This window comes from Helicoverpa armigera, chromosome 7, assembly GCF_030705265.1.
Source record: "Helicoverpa armigera isolate CAAS_96S chromosome 7, ASM3070526v1, whole genome shotgun sequence".
In the NCBI taxonomy this organism is placed as follows: Eukaryota; Metazoa; Arthropoda; class Insecta; order Lepidoptera; family Noctuidae; genus Helicoverpa; species Helicoverpa armigera.
Window position 1 is genome coordinate 2,082,589 of NC_087126.1, and position 17,953 is coordinate 2,100,541.

General features: G+C 38.0%; 1 protein-coding gene across 4 annotated transcripts in view; it reads left to right on the plus strand.

Moving 5' to 3' along the window:
* Positions 1-16,288, plus strand: part of LOC110382218 (axoneme-associated protein mst101(2)) — a 120,709-nt gene extending 104,421 nt beyond the window's left edge. For 3 of the 4 annotated variants that reach the window (XM_064035559.1, XM_049847562.2, XM_049847564.2), the window contains 15 exons: positions 1,237-1,305; positions 1,852-1,929; positions 6,954-7,103; positions 10,000-10,395; positions 10,520-11,029; positions 11,109-11,215; positions 11,605-11,737; positions 12,111-12,215; positions 12,592-12,779; positions 13,045-13,255; positions 13,758-13,967; positions 14,107-14,343; positions 14,471-14,656; positions 15,114-15,644; positions 16,010-16,288. In XM_064035559.1, the coding sequence (XP_063891629.1) occupies positions 1,237-1,305; positions 1,852-1,929; positions 6,954-7,103; positions 10,000-10,395; positions 10,520-11,029; positions 11,109-11,215; positions 11,605-11,737; positions 12,111-12,215; positions 12,592-12,779; positions 13,045-13,255; positions 13,758-13,967; positions 14,107-14,343; positions 14,471-14,656; positions 15,114-15,644; positions 16,010-16,273 (3,375 nt within the window). In that variant the 3' untranslated portion in view covers positions 16,274-16,288. The remainder of the gene's footprint in view (positions 1-1,236; positions 1,306-1,851; positions 1,930-6,953; positions 7,104-9,999; positions 10,396-10,519; positions 11,030-11,108; positions 11,216-11,604; positions 11,738-12,110; positions 12,216-12,591; positions 12,780-13,044; positions 13,256-13,757; positions 13,968-14,106; positions 14,344-14,470; positions 14,657-15,113; positions 15,645-16,009) is intronic. The other variant, XM_064035560.1, reaches the window with a different exon arrangement.
* The last annotated feature ends 1,665 nt before the right edge of the window (positions 16,289-17,953 follow it).

Sequence of the window (17,953 nt, forward strand, 5' to 3'; positions counted from 1 at the left end):
CAATTAAATAATTATCTCTGAGAAAAATTCACATAGTCTAGCAGTCTATCCATGTTAAGATCGGGTTAAGCTTTCTCTAAAATAAAGGGTTGCTGTCAACCGGTTCAACTGGCCTTAATGTAAGATAAGTGCAAAAGTTCACATAATACATACTTATCAGTAGCTTGTAAAGCCATTTGTGGGAAATTATACCATAAGATTATGCGTTCGAGAATACCTGTATTGGAAAAGTGAAATAGAAAATGTGAATTGAAGATAGAGTTGTACGCTGCAATTAAGACTATACAAGTATACACTGCACTTGGAGAGGCCTATGTCCAGCAGTGGACTGCGATAGGCTGATGATGATGATGATGATGATGAAGTATACACACTACACAGGTTTAGAGCGCCTAACCAAAAAAGAATCACAGATCGCACCGAAGAAACTTTGCTATAAAAATTATAGTAGGCGCTTAAACTTGTACCCACGGTGAGGCAAGAAGATTTAGTATTTATTCTGCATGGGTAGGTATTATACTCTGTATTTTAATAGGCACTTTGGTTTATAAGGAATTTATATTTATTAATTTTCAATTAATATTCACCGACGCTAATGTCCATTTAATTCACTAGTGAACACATTAATGCGTTGAGGCAACTGAACAATGTTGTTCTAAGACAAGAATCTAATCTCGATTACAACATACCATTTGCGTAATACAATTAAAGCCTTAAAACAATCAGCGATCTCGTTACAATGACAAATTGGAGTCAAAAACTAACACCCATTCATACTCGCCCATGTCAGTCAAATTACACAGTTGGACTCCCACGATACGTATCGGGTACTTTTATTTTCGTTATGTGGCAACTCTGTTCTGGTCACGACCCGGTCAGACTTATGGAACGGACAACAGCTGTTGACCGCGGGCCGATTGCTGACAGATATCGGGGAATTAGGAACCTGCTTGAAAGATGGGAGATAGTGCAAGATTGATGTAGGTGCAAGGTTGGTTACGAAATTGGTTGTAGGTATGTGGCAGTTATTAAGATGTTGTATGCACCTTGGGCGTGGAATGAGTCATGTTGTAATACAGGGGTTAATAATAGTCATAAATCGCTACTTGGAACTTTTGACATCTGTTTTTTAAATCAAGATTCGGCGGTCAATTTTTATATTTCTTTAAATAGAGTTTAACTTAACTTTTCAATCAGGATTAACTGTTAACTAATTTAACCTTTCTTTTGTTACAGGAAAAAGGGAAAACGAACCGAGAAAATCTGAAAACAGGCATACAACATCGGAAAGAAACCTTTTACAGAGTAAGTACCAGATATTTGGTAATATTGTACCATTTGAACATTTTACTATAAGGCTTTAATAATTTTAATGTAAGGCACGCAGACATATTTCTAACGAATCACGCACGCTTTGAAAAAGGTCACATTCTGCATTCTACAATCACGAGTATTTGCCCTGTTGTACCTACCTATGTATTATATGTTACTGTCCTAATATATTAGATCAAAGGTAAATTGTATGTCTTGTATGTCCGGCTATTGAGAGCTGATCTAACTACCTATCGTTCAATAGGTATTGGCATAAAGTATCTTATAGTATTTGGGTATTGGTTTCTGCGAAGGGATCAATGCAAACTTGGTTATCACCTTGTATGGGTTCACCATCTTTGGGATAGATGATGATGAAAATATGAAGATGGTATGTTAGTTATTGTCCTTCGCAAATGAAGATCGTGTGTTTGACATTTCATTTACATTCTCTGACAGAATAATTTGCAGATGTAGGTACTAGCGCGTATTATTATGCCTTTGTAGAGAACCTAATACTTAATGACTGTTTTATTGCAGGAGGCTCCGTCAGACGAGGATTCAGCGGTGTCGTCCGCCCCCGCCTCGCTGTCACCCCAACCGCACAACGACATGTGGGTCAGTATCAAACAGACAGAGATATATACAAACTGTATTATATATTTCAGCCAGTTTTGTAGAAGCAACAGCTAGTGATAGCCGTCTCCCGTAGGATCAGCCATCTAGGTTGTCTGGAAGAGATCGCTCTTATATTTATGCATTAATTCTTAATGCTACAGATCCTCATATGTATTAACATCAGTCTGTAAGGACGCAGAAAATGACTTAGCGATAAAACCGCTCATTATTTCATTAACTTTCATTAGTTTTAAGATCAACGATTTTTAAGTTGGTGTACCTAATAAAGTAGGTCTAAGTCAGTGCCATTTTATTTCAACGTGCTTTTTTTAAAGAACGCAATTTGTTTTTCTTCATGTTTGTTATGTAATGTTTTATTAATGCACCAGTGCAGCATCTTAAAATAGTAGATTGGAATGTAATCAGAAGTTTGTCTATAATCACACTGTATTTTAAAAAGGTCAATCTCAACATTCAGGAAATGGATGTCTCTGGAAAATTAATATTGCATTATGCATTATTTGCAACCAAATCCTTCTTAGAAGATAATGGAAAATTTTAAATACCTAAACATTATCGGACCGTCTTACTTTCACATCAAAGTTACTGAACCGATTTCTATGAAATTTGGCATACAATAGTGGAGAACCTGACAAAAGACATACTTACTCTACTTTTTTATCCATGTGCGGAACGTAGTTCCTCCGGGACAAGAGTTAAATCACAGGAAACAACTAGTCGTTCAAAAGTAAAGAATCTGAGTCGTCAATTGAATGTCTCTATTGCATTTCACTGATTGCTCACAAACTCACAATGAGCTTGCTCCGTTATGTAATGTGTTATGAATTCCATTCTTAGCACACAGCATATGGGCTAATTAACATGCACGTATCTACCAGTCTTCATTGACATTAATCATTGCACTTTAGTTCATTATTTACGCACGAATTAGCACACACTTGTCGGCTAAAGCAACATGCTTTCCAAATAGTTTCTTCCTTGTGTTTACAATTAGGTAAGTCTGATACATTCCTTGATAGCAACTTGAATATTGCTACACTAGCTTCTGCAAACGGTTTCACCCGCATCCCGTGGAAACCTCTGCACAAACCCGGATAAGAAGTTGTCTATAACCTTCCTCAATAAATGGGCTATCGAATCCTGAATTAATTTTTCAAATCGAATCAGAAGTTCCTGAGGTTAACGCGTTCAAGCAAACAAACTAACTCTTCAGCTTTATAATATAAGTATGGATTTGCCAACAATTTCAAATCTCAAGGAAGTATTGAATCTAGGTCTGTTTTACACAGTTTAGATTCAAATATCGTTAAAGATATGTCTTAAACTTGCGCAATTGTTGGACCGTTCCAATCGACAGTTTTGTGTATTGAATAAGTTAAATATAAATACGCTATTTGTATGTGAGTTCGTAGACTTGGAAATCTAAGATCTTAAACTATACATATTCCATGTATTTATTTATAGGAATTTTACATAATGTAACTCATTTCAGATTTCGCTTCATTCCTTCTTTGTATGATAAGAGGTCTATGTCCTGCAGTGGGACAAATAAACAGGCTGATGATGACGATTCGTTCTTTCGGAAAATTGCAGTATATTAATATACATAATATACTTAGATGCTGTAATAATTATATTAGCTGCAATTTATCACCGACATCGCCAGTCACACCTTGTAGACAACATAAATATTGATTCAAACGATGAAGGTCAGATGAACTCATAATAATTATTATCTGCTAAACGTTTTTGTATAGTTAATATTTTTTTATGGAAAATGAAGGTGACACTCATGAAAATGCTCATGCATTCTTCTGAATCTCTTCAATATACTTAATTAAGCAATAATGAAAAGTTACAATAATAATTTTACAACTTTGCAGTCTTATGTATATATTCTTAATATATCCTTTCCTAAAACATTAGGATATGGCAAAGGAAATTCAATTTAACGGTCACGGAAACAACGTTACGTTCAAAAGTTAGGTACTTCTTATCGCTTGCAAAAATCAGTTCGATTTATGAACTTAAATAATAACTATGAAATCTAATTGGTTGACCATATTGGCGATCACACTAGTAACTGGGCTATTACACCCACGTGCACGTGCCTCATTTTCTTATTTCTTTTTTGCATTTTTTCAATTAATAAATGTTGCGAAACCATTTGTGTTAGTAATGTGCTTTCCCAAATTCAATATTTAATTTTGTTTCACTGAGTAGATGCAGAAGGATGTTATTTTATACGCTTCTATGTAATTAATTTCCTTTAAATATAAACTGATACTTCAACAAATCACGTGCGTGAGTTTGCGATCTCGTAACTTACCTACAACAGAATGCTCTGTAGAAAGATTTTCAATTACCAGCGATATGTAGCACGCAACTATCGTGATATAGAGATATAATATCTGAACAGTAGGTAGTGGTTAGTGTCAGATGATGTGTTTGTTACGCGTCAATCATAAAGAAGCTAATGAACGAGCTGTATAAAGCTACTAGCTAATTAGGGGTGGTTTTTCACCTGTATCCACTCTACGCTTGTACGATAGTTTATCGGTCCGATGCACTATAGAAATCAATGTGCTATGCATAAGCGTAAATTTTTAACGAGTCGGAAAAGCGGAAAATTGCCTTCACTGTTGAGAAAAACGATTTCTTGTACTTGAGTTGTTTATTATTTTTCAAGCATCTTAGGAACCTGTAAGCATGATGTAGCGAACTATAATTTACTTATCTGCAATCAAATCAACTGAAAATACAAATTTGTAGCAAAAACATTGCATGATCAGTGGTCCTTATTACAATGAATATAAACAAAATACAAAACTTAAGTATGCATACCACGTGCTTTATTGTTCTACTCATAAATTGCGCTGATCTTTCCACAAGTAGGTACAGTTGACTCTTGTTAATTCAAACCTGCGATATTTCGAACCTCTCGTTAATTTAAAGTTATCACGAGTTCCCTACAAAATCTCTTTATATTTCGAACTAAATCAATACATTTTATGCACTTGGTAATTCGAAAGAAAAAAGCATTGCTGTATAACAAAACGACGCGTTAATTCGAATTCTTAGTCGTCCAACACTCGAGAATTCAAAGTTGCAGGGAGAAAGAGGCGGAAAGATTGTAAGTCAGAGTCAGAGACCAGTCTGAGTAGCAGCAATCTGTTTTGAAGCAGTATGACGGAGCTGTTTCGAAAGATTAATTAATTCACATTATGAATACACACAAATGTGTCTTTAAACTTTTGTCATTGTTATAAAATAGCAGTTAACAAATAATAATTGATCAACACTTAATAATTCGAAGTTTTATTTATTTTCTCTCACAAATTTCGAACCATTTAATATTTCAAAAACTCGATAATTCGTAATATTTTAAGAGTCCCTCGACGACTGTACATACATACCTTCCGGAGCCAATGCATCTAATCTACGCATGCATCTCAAAGAATGCTTATCGGCCTTGGGCACGAGACGGCACACGAAAGGATCTGAACAGCTTAAAATGTCAAATAGTATTGCAGTACAAACATTTTGTCACCTAGTAAACTATTGGCTTGGTTCTTGCGTCATTGTATTGTGTTTCTATGTTATGTAGGGTGACCATTCGTCTTGTTCATACGAGTATGTAGCTGTAGGTACGTTGGTACTTGAATGGGCGTATGATGGCGAGATAGCCGTAGACTGAAAAGCTTTAAGAAAATTGTGAGCAATGTTCTGATGTTTTATAATGTTGTTAAGATCGTAATAACACGTGCAAGGTAAACAACTTGTTTATGCATAAAGCACACAGAAATTTTGTAACTGCGAATGGACGTAACACTTCATTATACATATTAAGTTTAGTTATCACAGCATCGATACAATTAAAATCTGTAAATTACATAGGTAATTGTAATTTAATGGTATAAATAAATTTCCACAGGATCAAGTTCAATCTATAAATACATTATTCAACAATCTAGACGTTTGTCAACAAAGAAAAGCTGCGATATGTCAGAGTCATAATAAATAAGTAATTATTATGTAAATAGTAACTTTAAATGCATTACGTAGGCAGAACTAGTTAGATAGTCATCTCATGGAACAAGGTTATCAATAAATATAAAATACAGTGATTTCTATGTTGATCAAACGAGTAAATTACTGTAGAAAAACCTGAACGTACTTACATACAATGTAAGTAACAAATAATTAGAAATTGATACGTTTCACTATACAGGCTAAATGCTGGTAATTAATATCCGTTTCTTGACTTACAAAATCTTTTTTTGAATGGAATATGTTGGCAACTGTTTCGACATTATTTCATTTGTTCGAATGTATCCAAATGTGTATATGCGAGGTTTTACTTTTTTGGTTAAACTAGAAATGGAGCCGATAGTGGGTGTTACGCACGTTAGATTTTCGTGTGCACAAAGTATACTAATTTGGACAATCAGATTATACTATAATATTTTTATAGAGTCACTAACCTTGTCATGGGAGTGGAGTAGAAAAAAAAATGTTTTTAATAAACTTTACTACTTAAATAATGTTTATGTTTTTCATAATGTAACGAACATGAATTCAACACAACATAAATTAGTTAACGCAATAATTGCTTTGGACTGACCTTAGTCCATAAATTATGGAGATAATGTAATGGTAGCCAAGTTTATTGTTTTTTTTTTGCAATTTTCCTTTATTTTTTTTGTAATTAATTTTCATTTGCTCGACAAAGATTCGAGTATTAAAATTTAGAAACCATACATGATAGTCAATTTTTATTTATAGGGCTGAAACATTATTATGTCGACGTATTATCAATTAAAAAAAGTGATATTCATTTTGTTTAAATTAAAATAATTGCCACGGGAGGACGGATGCCATTGAGGAGTTTTTCGATAAATTACTTTTATTATGGTTTATAATTATAATTTATCTATAGGGAATAAGTGATAATAGGATTTTATCCTATTTTCCAACAAAACTGATGGTCCCTTTCATTCCAGTCATGCGGCCAATGCCGTTCGTCGGCGGAGCGCGCGTCAGCCGCTGCGCGAGAGTGCACGCGCCTAGCAGACGCTTTGCGAGACGCGCGCGACCAGCTCGAACTCATGGAGTTCAGGCTGCTGGAGTTGGAAGACGCACACCCTGACAAGGTAAAAAAAACTTGAAAAAAATATATAAAAAAGAAAAAAATTGTGACAACGTGAGTGGTCAATTTAAGTGACGTGAAGTGTAATTTTTTACGAAAATTTTCGAAATTTTTCGTGTGTCGTGTGAGTTTTGGCGCGTGATTCGAATTGTTTGTTAGTTTTGTGTTTTTCAACCTTATGTGAAGGTGAAGGTTATGCCGTTTTCAATGGATTTTGGAGTTATGAACGGCGCAGGCGTAAAGGTATTATTGTTTGCTTTTGTTGTTAATTTTCCGCCTCTGAATATATAATTAGTTTTTTCAATATATTTTACGGCAAAGGGTCATCATAATTATGTCCAAATACTTTATTATTAAATTGATTTTCGTTATTGTGTAGCTTAGTATCTACAATACATTTTGTTTACGCTTACCTCATATTTACGATGTAATAATTTTCATACAATATTATTTACTTGTCAAGTTTCTATTACATCCTGCATCATAACTGTAAGATACAACTAAGATTTTATTTATATTTTTCTTCAAATAGTGGATTTTCATTAGTATTGTTTGGAAATCACAAACAATTGTTAACTACAAGTCTAAATCAATTAACCGTTATCAATAAAACACCATCACAATAGCATACATTTCTCACGTCACAATGATCACCAGTGACAACCTTGACCTAAGGCCTCTACAGACGCCATACAATCTAGAGGTCACCTTAGACTGGTTGTTCGAAGTTCTTTCAATAACTTAAGGTGTTAACGGAAACACCGAACGGTTTTGAAACTTATTGTATTATGGTGGCCGGATATATGGCTCTGTTTATGGGACACTCGATGGTTGATTACCTCATTCAGTTAGTCACGGTGTATGTCACTTAAGTACTTATAACTTGAATGTAGACATGTTTGCTAAGATATGTACTGGATAAAGTAATGCGTAGTTTGTCCGAGAGCAATAAATTACAGGTATGTGGTTACAATACTTATCTGCACTACCTGTACTGTGATGTTTTGGCAGCCATGGCCTTTTTTTATAATCAATCCCGTATGCTCGCTAAATATTACAGTACAATTTTATCGAGTTGATTAAAACTTGACACATGGGGACATGAATAGAACCTTTAGGAAGTGACCCGATTTAATTGCACTGGAGTGTATTTTTTTCTAAGAATAAGTCAAATGGGTATGTATTATCGTACTGTCATCTTATCTCTTTATCAATATTTTTTTTTATAAATCTATTAATTCCCTTAATTCATTATCATGTAGGCCTATCAAATCTCACGTAGGTATTACATTTTTAGAAAATAGTAACAGTTCTTTATCAGAGCACGTATGGATTTGTTATCTTTTGTACAAGATGCAAAGTGAAGGGATCATAGCAGTCATAAACATAATTTATGTTGATGTGACATTCCTTACGATGATTCATTGTAAACATGACAATACATCACTGAATGACTTCATGAAATTCTTCGCCTAAAGAATCAGAGAATTTTACTAATACGCTGTATCAGTAGCTAAAAGTTAAGCAAGATTTATATAAAATAATTTGAAACATTTAAAAAAATATTTACACTGAAAGTTTTGCCAGTTTGATAAAATTTTGTAAGAAAAGAGTTTATAAATTCCTTTAATATACACAATTAAAGTATAAAGTATTGTGAGTATAAACACTCCATCCATTCTTTCCCTGTCTCATAAAGTAGCTGCTGTGAACACTCCATCACATTTTTGCTACAAAAAGAGCATTACTGCTAACACATCAACTTTTACCTCACGAATATGTAACAAAACTTATGCATACCTTACATACACCTTGATGCAACCGCCAGCAACGCAAGATCGCCTATCATAGACCCCGTTACTGCAACTTGATACGGTCCACGGCCCACCATCCACGAATTCAGTACCCCATCAATAACGAAAGTCACAATAAACATGTCTGCTTAGCTTCGTTAACTCTATTAAAACCACCTCGCTAATTACACAGTAATTTTACGCTTTAGCTAATTTAGTAGGTGGCTCAAACTCTCGTTATGTGCAACCGGTGGTCTCCGAAACGCATGGTTAGTGGTTACCGCGGAACTAATTTGTTAGAATGTAGCTATTGTGTTTTTCTTGAATGTTTTCTCCTGAGTTTTCGTCTGAGAGCTAAATAAACCCCTTTTTATTAGATGCTTGGTCCGGAAACAAGTCTGTAAGAAAAGCTTTTGTAGAAAGAAAGATCACTTTCAAGATTTGGTGACCGTGTAACCGAATATACTTATTCGTTCAGAGAGGTGTGTATTAGGATGAACTCAGTATTTGTTCACCTGAAGCATGAATTCATTCATATGAATGTAAGAGATCGTTTATGAATGACTAGATCACAATAACTATTCTATTTAGAATGACACACAAACAAAAGGCCAGTGAAGGAGGAAGCGAAACTCGTCTCATAACTCCATGTCAGTTTATTATTACGTTTCCACGAACGACGAACGACTGCCTATTATAGTAGCAACATTCTACAACATACTTAATCTGTATCAGAGAGAAAAAAACGTTTTACATAGGTATATTTGTCAACGCCTACTGCAAGCCGATCGTTAAGCCTCTTGACGCCTAAACAGGGCATAGTCGTCCAATTAACGAAAGAGTTCGAACAGATTTTTGGTGCTCATTCTTTTTGTAATAAATCTTGATTTTAATAAAACGTGTGTGATGTGGTGATTGTATTGTTACGAAAATCTTGTAACGTAATACCGTGTAACCTTCTTACAAGCAGTTAATGCGGTGCTCTCGTGACTTATACAAGGATTGTAAACATTCAGCTGAAAAATTGTGCGAAGTGTTATTAATCTTTGTCCAAGTATTTTGTGTTTTGTGGTTAACAAAATGTAAGTTTTTTTTTATTATTTCCAGGGTGCCAGGGACAACCTGACCGACTCAGACTCGGGCTGCGTGTCCCCAGGCTCCCGCATCAAGGACTCCGCGTCTCCCGAACTCAAACGAATGGATTCCGGATACAAATCCCCCCACGCCCCCAGCAGTCCCTGCAACCCCCGACGGCACTTGGGCACGCCACACGATGACTTCAAAGAAGACTTCGCCAGGGCCCAAGTGTTAGCCGATATTCTAGACAAAAACTCCGAAACAACCAGTGATTCCCTCAAAAGTAACCCAGTCAAAGAACACTTGGAGCAGATGATCTTGAATGCGGCGTCAGCGGAGGACAGGGCATGTTTGGAACAAGTTCTTATGCTGCTATACAACCTTCAAGCGTTGAGCAGTTCTGTCAGTGAAGACGAATGCTATCAGGTCAGTCACAAACGGCTGTCATAATTTGACATATAATATAATAAAAAAACATTCACAAACATAATATCAACAAAAACATGTCTACAGTTTTGTAATAAAATTCTAAATTTTCATCTGTTTGCAGGCAAAACCGAGAAAAATATGTGACCTTAGATTCAAACAAGAAACTGACAAAACTCAGAAGGCGATCGCAACTGTTACACCGTATCAACAGAAAGGGTACAAATGCGAGTCCTTGGAAAGTCTTTGCAGTGAAGAGCGGAAACCCACCAATGTTCTGCAAGAGAGTGGCATATTTGAAGGTGTCGAGACAGAATCAAAGTGTACCCAAACAGATGTCAACGAAAGCTTTGAATGTAGTGGTGAACTAAACACCGAAATACAACGACTGAATAGTATAAGAGAGAAGTTAGAGAGACAAGGAGTTAGAAATAGGACTTTAAGTACTAAGGAAGATGGAGACGGCCTGGAGTGCAGGTGTGTGAAGTTGGGGAAGAAACACAAGCAGTATTACGAGAGGAGGCTTAAGTTTTTGGAGGGAAAGATCTCGATATACGAAGCGGCACAAGACGTCAAAGAGGCTAAATTAGCACAAAGATTGCAGAAAGAGTTCCTTCTTGAAAACAGAATACAGGTAAGACTAATAGCAAACTCTAAAACTTGAAGATTCTATAGTTACAAATCTAAAACAATATTCTTATTTAATGTTACAGGAACTCGAATCGCAACTTTCCGAACTACAAGATAAGTACGAGAGACTTGAGGAGGATTGCTGTGAACTAGAAGAAATCGAAAATGACACCCGTTTACATTGGCAGCAGTAAGTAGCGTGATCACATAAAATTTAATGATAGTTATACTGTTAACTACCACCGAGCTTATAACTTTGACTTGCAAATTGAATGTAGTTTTCTTCTTTGTGGTTTGTAGAACTTGGATAAAATTATTTTTGTTTGGGTAATAACAACGAATTCTGACTATTAACTCTTCAGTAGAACCTTAGTTTTTCAATCTCAGCAGTGTAGGTAGGTCGTACACTTGATTAAAAGTTTGACTTGCTCCCACCAGTGGTTTCACCCGGGTCTCATGGGAACGATTTCGTGCATATAGCCTTTTTCGATAAATAGGCTTTCTCTAACATAGAATCTGACATAGTGGAGATTTTGTACGTTCTTATGAGTGTTGATTTAATATTGGTTTCGTTTCCAGGCTTGAGATGGACTATGAGCTCTGTTCAGCTCAGCTAAGAGACATGACGGAGCAGCGAGAGTGTTCGCGGTCGCAGGCCGAGCGCCTCATGGCCGAGCTCTCCAACAGGGAGTGCGCGTTGAAAGCCAGAGAGGTATACAATTTTCCTTGAATAAATTTTGGGTCAAATTCTCATAAGTCTTGTGCTTAGATTTGAAGTAATTTAATTGTGTATTTGAATCTTGAGTTAAACTGAATTGTTACCGTTCAACATTATGGTAGGACCACTATGATTTGGTATTTCTGTCATCACTCTTGCAGTAAAGTAAAATGTAACTGTTTATAAAAATATTTTTGGTCCAGCTGGCATATTGGCATTCTATGGTTTATCATCATCATCATTATACTTGCCAATTGCTGTCCACTGCTCAACCCGCCACCGAAGGGCAACGTCTTCGGTTCACCGTGCAGCAGGTCACTAGGTCTCTATGATAAGGGAATTTTAATCTTCTATGTGTAATTTCCAGAATGAGTTACGTACGAGACTGGAGAAGCTGGAGAAAGCAGTGCCGGCGCTGATCGCGTGGAACGTCGTCCAAGCGGTGGGCGCTGACTTGTCCACTGGTGGCAAGGTACTACACTTTACTATTACTGCGACTTATGCTAAAAGAGCTTATAAATTATGATATTGACTTACCGTAGGGCTATAGAGGGTTGCAGGGTGTATGTGATAGGTTAGGGAGTATTTATTTCATCAATGTAATGTTTTTATCATGCGTCAAAATATAGAGCCTGCGGGTCGCACCTAGTAACAGTTTCTTTGCCCAGACCTTCGCCTTTTCAATAAAATCTCTTTCTCACATATTACTTCACGTCAATTCCCTGGATCTCTACAGACATTTTAAAACCAAAGTACTCCAAATTGGTCCAGCCATTCTTGAGTTTTAGTGTGACTAACGAACAGCTATATATAAGAAGATCACAAACCAATGTCTTTCTCCCACTCAGCGAGCACTGATGAACCGTATGAGCGGCTTCGGCGAGAGCACGAAGCAGGTTGTGTCGCAGCTGCGGCAGGAGTGCGAGCAGCACGGCGCGGCCGCGGCCTCCGCGCAGTGCGGCGCCGTCATCGCGTGGAACGATATCCGCACAGGATCCACTCCCCTTGAGACACAGCTGCGGAAAGAGGTCAACAAGTATGTATCTAATAATAACATTATTTAGTTAGTCTTTTTCTTAAAAGGTAGCCAGCTTATAGCATCCAGTCGAGTAATATTGTAACAAAACAGACGGAAGAGTGACTACCGCTTTAACCTTCTCACTACCCTTTACTTACTTGACATAGCTAACAGCAAGACAGTTCACGTTACATGAGAACCAATAAATTCTAAAGTCTACCGATAACTTGAAATTTTATTTAGAATATTGCAAATAAGTAACCTGTATCCCTATCATCCCTAGGTTGTTAGTGGAAAAGAAAGAAGTCGAGAAACAGACACAACAAATCAAAGAGAAACTTGAACATCGCGTGCGAGAGTTGGAAGAAGAATTGGAGATAACTAAGAGACAGGTAGCGGTTACCATCTGCGGTGGAGAAGTTAAGAAGGAGAAGATTGAAGAGAAGATCTCAGACTTAGAATCACAGCTACGAAGAGATACTGAATCTGGAAAGGTAATATACTATGTTGTATGTAAACTATGTTGATGTTTAAAAGGTACTTTTAGCTACTCTATACTGGTATAGACATCCTAATGATAATTTTCGATTTACATGGTTAGGAATACAACAATAACACTAAGTAGTAACAAACATTTTCATAACAAAGTCACGCATGATAGATTCTACTGATGTAATAGAAATTTGAATAGTCTGATTAGAATTCACAACGATTTCTGATAACGTGGAGTCACACATGTTCGCGCGAAGTAGAGCGTTGTAACAATGTTCGCAATAACACATTAAGTCTCCAACCATGACCATTCTTTTGATGAAATCTTGATCGAATTTTCTTTTTTTAATCACAAAACAGCTAAGTTCTGTTGCGCTTTCTTATCGCTTGCACGGCGAAATAAGAAAAATACTATAAAAATGTGTTAACATGGAATCTTCTGATCGCTAATAAACATTCCTTCAAAATCCAGTACCTACCTTATCAATTTGTTTTTTTCAATAGCAACCCGCCGACCCATCAATGGGAACTAAGATCCGAGCCTTACTGATCAGCGAACAAGACTTGAAGAACAGGGTATCAGAGCTAGAGCGAAGAGAAGCGGCCTACCTAGAGATGTTGACGCAAGCAGATGACATGTGGGCAGAAATGGAAGGCGGATATAAGAAGAGGATCCAAGAGTCACAGGCTACGGAATCATCGCTTAAGGGAAAGGTAAGGGCAATAACTAGACTCATGTGCATATGGGCAATAATGTAGTTTCATTGAACATAATGTTTGATATTCAATTAAAAAAGCAACACTTCAAGTTACTTTGTGGATCAATAAATAAGACCCAAATAAATTGTTACAGGTCAGAAAACTAGAAAACGAGCGTGAACAATACAAACGTTGCCTAGAACCCCTGAAGCAAAAGTTAAGGGAAGTGCAAGAGTCAGAATCTGGAATGCGTATAGCGTTGGAGAAAGCTGAGAGGGATACCAAAAATCTTAAAGATCAGAACACAAACATTCATACTGCGCTCAAGAAGGCAGAAGCTGAAACCAAGAAGTCTGAAGAAACGTTGAAAGTTCTCGACGCGAAGTTCAAGGTAGAAAAAGTTTAATACTAATTGCTCCATAAATTTTACTTAAAATTGTCTAATTTTTGTCGCGCCAAAATAACTCCACAGTCTTCAGTTTCATTGGTTTTTAATCCAACTTCCATTTGTTTCGCAGGATGAAATTGAAAAACTTCGAAAACTAAACAAACAATTGGACACCGAGTTGAAGGCGCAGAAGGAAACCGTGAAAAAGGCCGAGATGTGTTTCATGGGAGACCTGGAGACCATCAGGAAAGAACTCACTCGCTCCTGCAAGAACAACCAAGAGTTAGAAGTCACTAATAGTGAATTGAAGGAAGAGGTATGTGCGATAGATTCTAGCCAAATATTTACCAAACTCCTTTGTCAGGATTTGATCCATTTGGCTTCTTTTAATCCGGATTAAACATAAAATTAATTGGAAGTGGAATATTCATATTTAATCAAAGGGAAACAAGGATTATTCTATTTATAACTACACTTAAAACCTTATTTCTAGAACTTTTTAAAGTAACTTCTTGATTTGATATTTGTTTTGATGTATTTATTTAGTGATAGTTTAGCTTTGTTGTTGGTATGCGTAGTTGCTTTGGGTAGCACTCTGTAATGCTTTCCATGTTTAGAGCTTTATAAACTAACGCAACCTGCATGTTCGCTTGACACTTACTTTGTTCGTTCCGATCGCTCGGCTCACGACGTGCATGCTCTGTACCGTGGAGTGACGTGTAAATATGCATGGGAAGCCCTCGAGGAAATTCTAAGAAGAAATGTGTTCTCAGGTCGAATCTCTGGAAAAGCAGCTAGCTTTGACGCAGAAAGCTTTAACTCAATGCAAAAGGAAGTGTGACGAGAAGATAAAGACTTTGAGTCACGAATTGTCCATTAAAACGGAGGAGTTGGAGGAATTGAGGAGTGAAACCATGAGGCAGTCATTCCACGCCTCTCGCGTAGAACTAAAGCCGGATAGAACTGAATATATAGACGAAGGCTATTCCGTATACACGGCGGTACCAAAGAAGACAGACTACGGGAGGATGCACCACAGCATGAGCTACATAACGTCGGAGTCTCGTTGCTCCTGTCCATCGATGCGCAGCCAGCTGGTCTCACAACTGATCGAAGACTTGTTCGAAAGGGTTCACAACACTATCGACGACGACCTTACCAGACTGTGCAACGACATCAAATTGATTAATAGTAGAGAAGTAACTGCTGATACCAAAGCGAAAATTACAAATTACCTCTTAATGGCTATCTCGAAGGAGCTCGTTAGGTCTATAGGGGACGCTGACGCTAAGACTGATACAGAGGTCAGTATGATGGTTATGGTTTGTTTGACGTTCATACTTATTTAATATCATTCCATTGTGACTAAAGTTATAACTGCATTAGATAACGAATGTTTTACTTTACTAATCGATTCAAGAGTTGTGACAACCTAATAATGGTTATGGTCGATATAATTTTAATGATGTGGTAACATGGGTTTATTATTTGATTTCTACAACCTATTTTTCTTTAGTTTATCACTTAGATAGTATTTTATTTGATGAAGTTTCTCGCATAATATAATCAAGTTTCCAAATCCGAAGAAAAATTCAACGTTTTTTTTTCATCAATCATCAACATTTTCTCTCAATTTCATGTCATGTGATTTCGATGGCTTATAACATAGGAGTGGCAGCGCGCGGCGTCGTCGATGTCGTACTCGGCTGGCGGGCTGGCAGCGGCTGCGGGCGCGGGTAACGCGGGCGTGGTGGCGGGCGCGGCGCGGCTGGCGTCGGTGAGCTGCGCGTGCGCGGCGGCGCGCCTGGCCGCGCAGCGCCCCGACCTCGCGCACGCCGTCAAGCTGTGTCAGGAGGTGTGTATTCACTGGGAGCGACTGCGGGCGCGGGTAACGCGGGCGTGGTGGCGGGCGCGGCGCGGCTGGCGTCGGTGAGCTGCGCGTGCGCGGCGGCGCGCCTGGCCGCGCAGCGCCCCGACCTCGCGCACGCCGTCAAGCTGTGTCAGGAGGTGTGTATTCACTGGGAGCGACTGCGGGCGCGGGTAACGCGGGCGTGGTGGCGGCGCGGCGCGGCTGGCGTCGGTGAGCTGCGCGTGCGCGGCGGCGCGCCTGGCCGCGCAGCGCCCCGACCTCGCGCACGCCGTCAAGCTGTGTCAGGAGGTGTGTATTCACTGGGAGCGACTGCGGGCGCGGGTAACGCGGGCGTGGTGGCGGGCGCGGCGCGGCTGGCGTCGGTGAGCTGCGCGTGCGCGGCGGCGCGCCTGGCCGCGCAGCGCCCCGACCTCGCGCACGCCGTCAAGCTGTGTCAGGAGGTGTGTATTCACTGGGAGCGACTGCGGGCGCGGCTGGCATCGGTGAGCTGTTTCAGGATGTACGAGCTTGCCGATTCTTGCGGTTTGACCCGCGCCAGCAAGTCCGACATCTTGGAGAGGCTGCCATATTGGATTTGTAATGATGTTTTTTAGTTGATCATACATTGTCAAAGAAAGATTTCTAATCGAAGACCGGGAATTGGGTAAAATTAAAATTCCAAGATTTTCTTACATAGTCAGTCACATATACATATACAGGTCGACCTAAAAAAAGATTTATGTTACCATTACACACAGTTTTTACCTTTTTCATATAATATTTACAGATAGACCTGTTGTAGTTTCTATAAAACATTAGGCTATAAAACCAGGCGCACTACTCAATTCTTTCAATACGCTCTTCAATTATATTTATTTTGTGACCAATAAATGTGTCCCCCCCCTTTACTGTTCTTTTCAGGTAGTAGGATACTTTTACCAATTTGACGGATGCAAAACTATTTCTTTATCCTTTTTTCTTCGTGTTTTATACCTACTAATTCTTAATACTTATCTTGGAATTTCTGCAATTGCAGGAAGTTCTGGATCACGGCGATGTTAAAATTATGGAGGAGCAATTAGCGAATGCAATCGAAAGTATTGTTGTAAGTATTATATTTGTTACTACTACTTCTCGCACCCAGAGAAAAGTACTTAACGTAACGGAAGAATGGACTAACATTGAAATAATTACCCCTATTGACTCCATATGAGAGTTTGTCGGACCTTCACTATTCTTTTTTAAACATTTTTTCAAAAAGGAGAACATTCTCAATTTGGAATTTTATCATTATCATGTGGATTTTAGATTCCTTTACTAGTTGTACCTAATGTGTGCCTTTCTTTGCAGAATTGTCCATCTTGTGCGTTGGGTACAAATGCGATAGTTTGGAGCACGGATGTCTAACAACGCCATTTCGTGCAATTTTATGTAAGAAAACCTTCCTTAATCCTTTGAATGATATATTTTAGCTTGACCAGTTGATAGATGAAATGTTAAGCTGCTTTTTTTTGTCTTTCAGGTGTAATACCTCCACCGACCTCACTCTGGTGCCTTCATTAGTTAAGCCGTTAGCAACTTACGAACTGTAAATATATTTGTATCATAATAAAGTAATACTCCTATTTTATGAATAACGTAAGCGAACCATATCGAACAAGTGTACCTACATTCGAATAAGACAACTTTTAATACGCATGAATTCTCGACGTATTTTTGTTTTTATTTTGTCCATTTCTGTGCCAATCGTGTTTTGATGTAAAC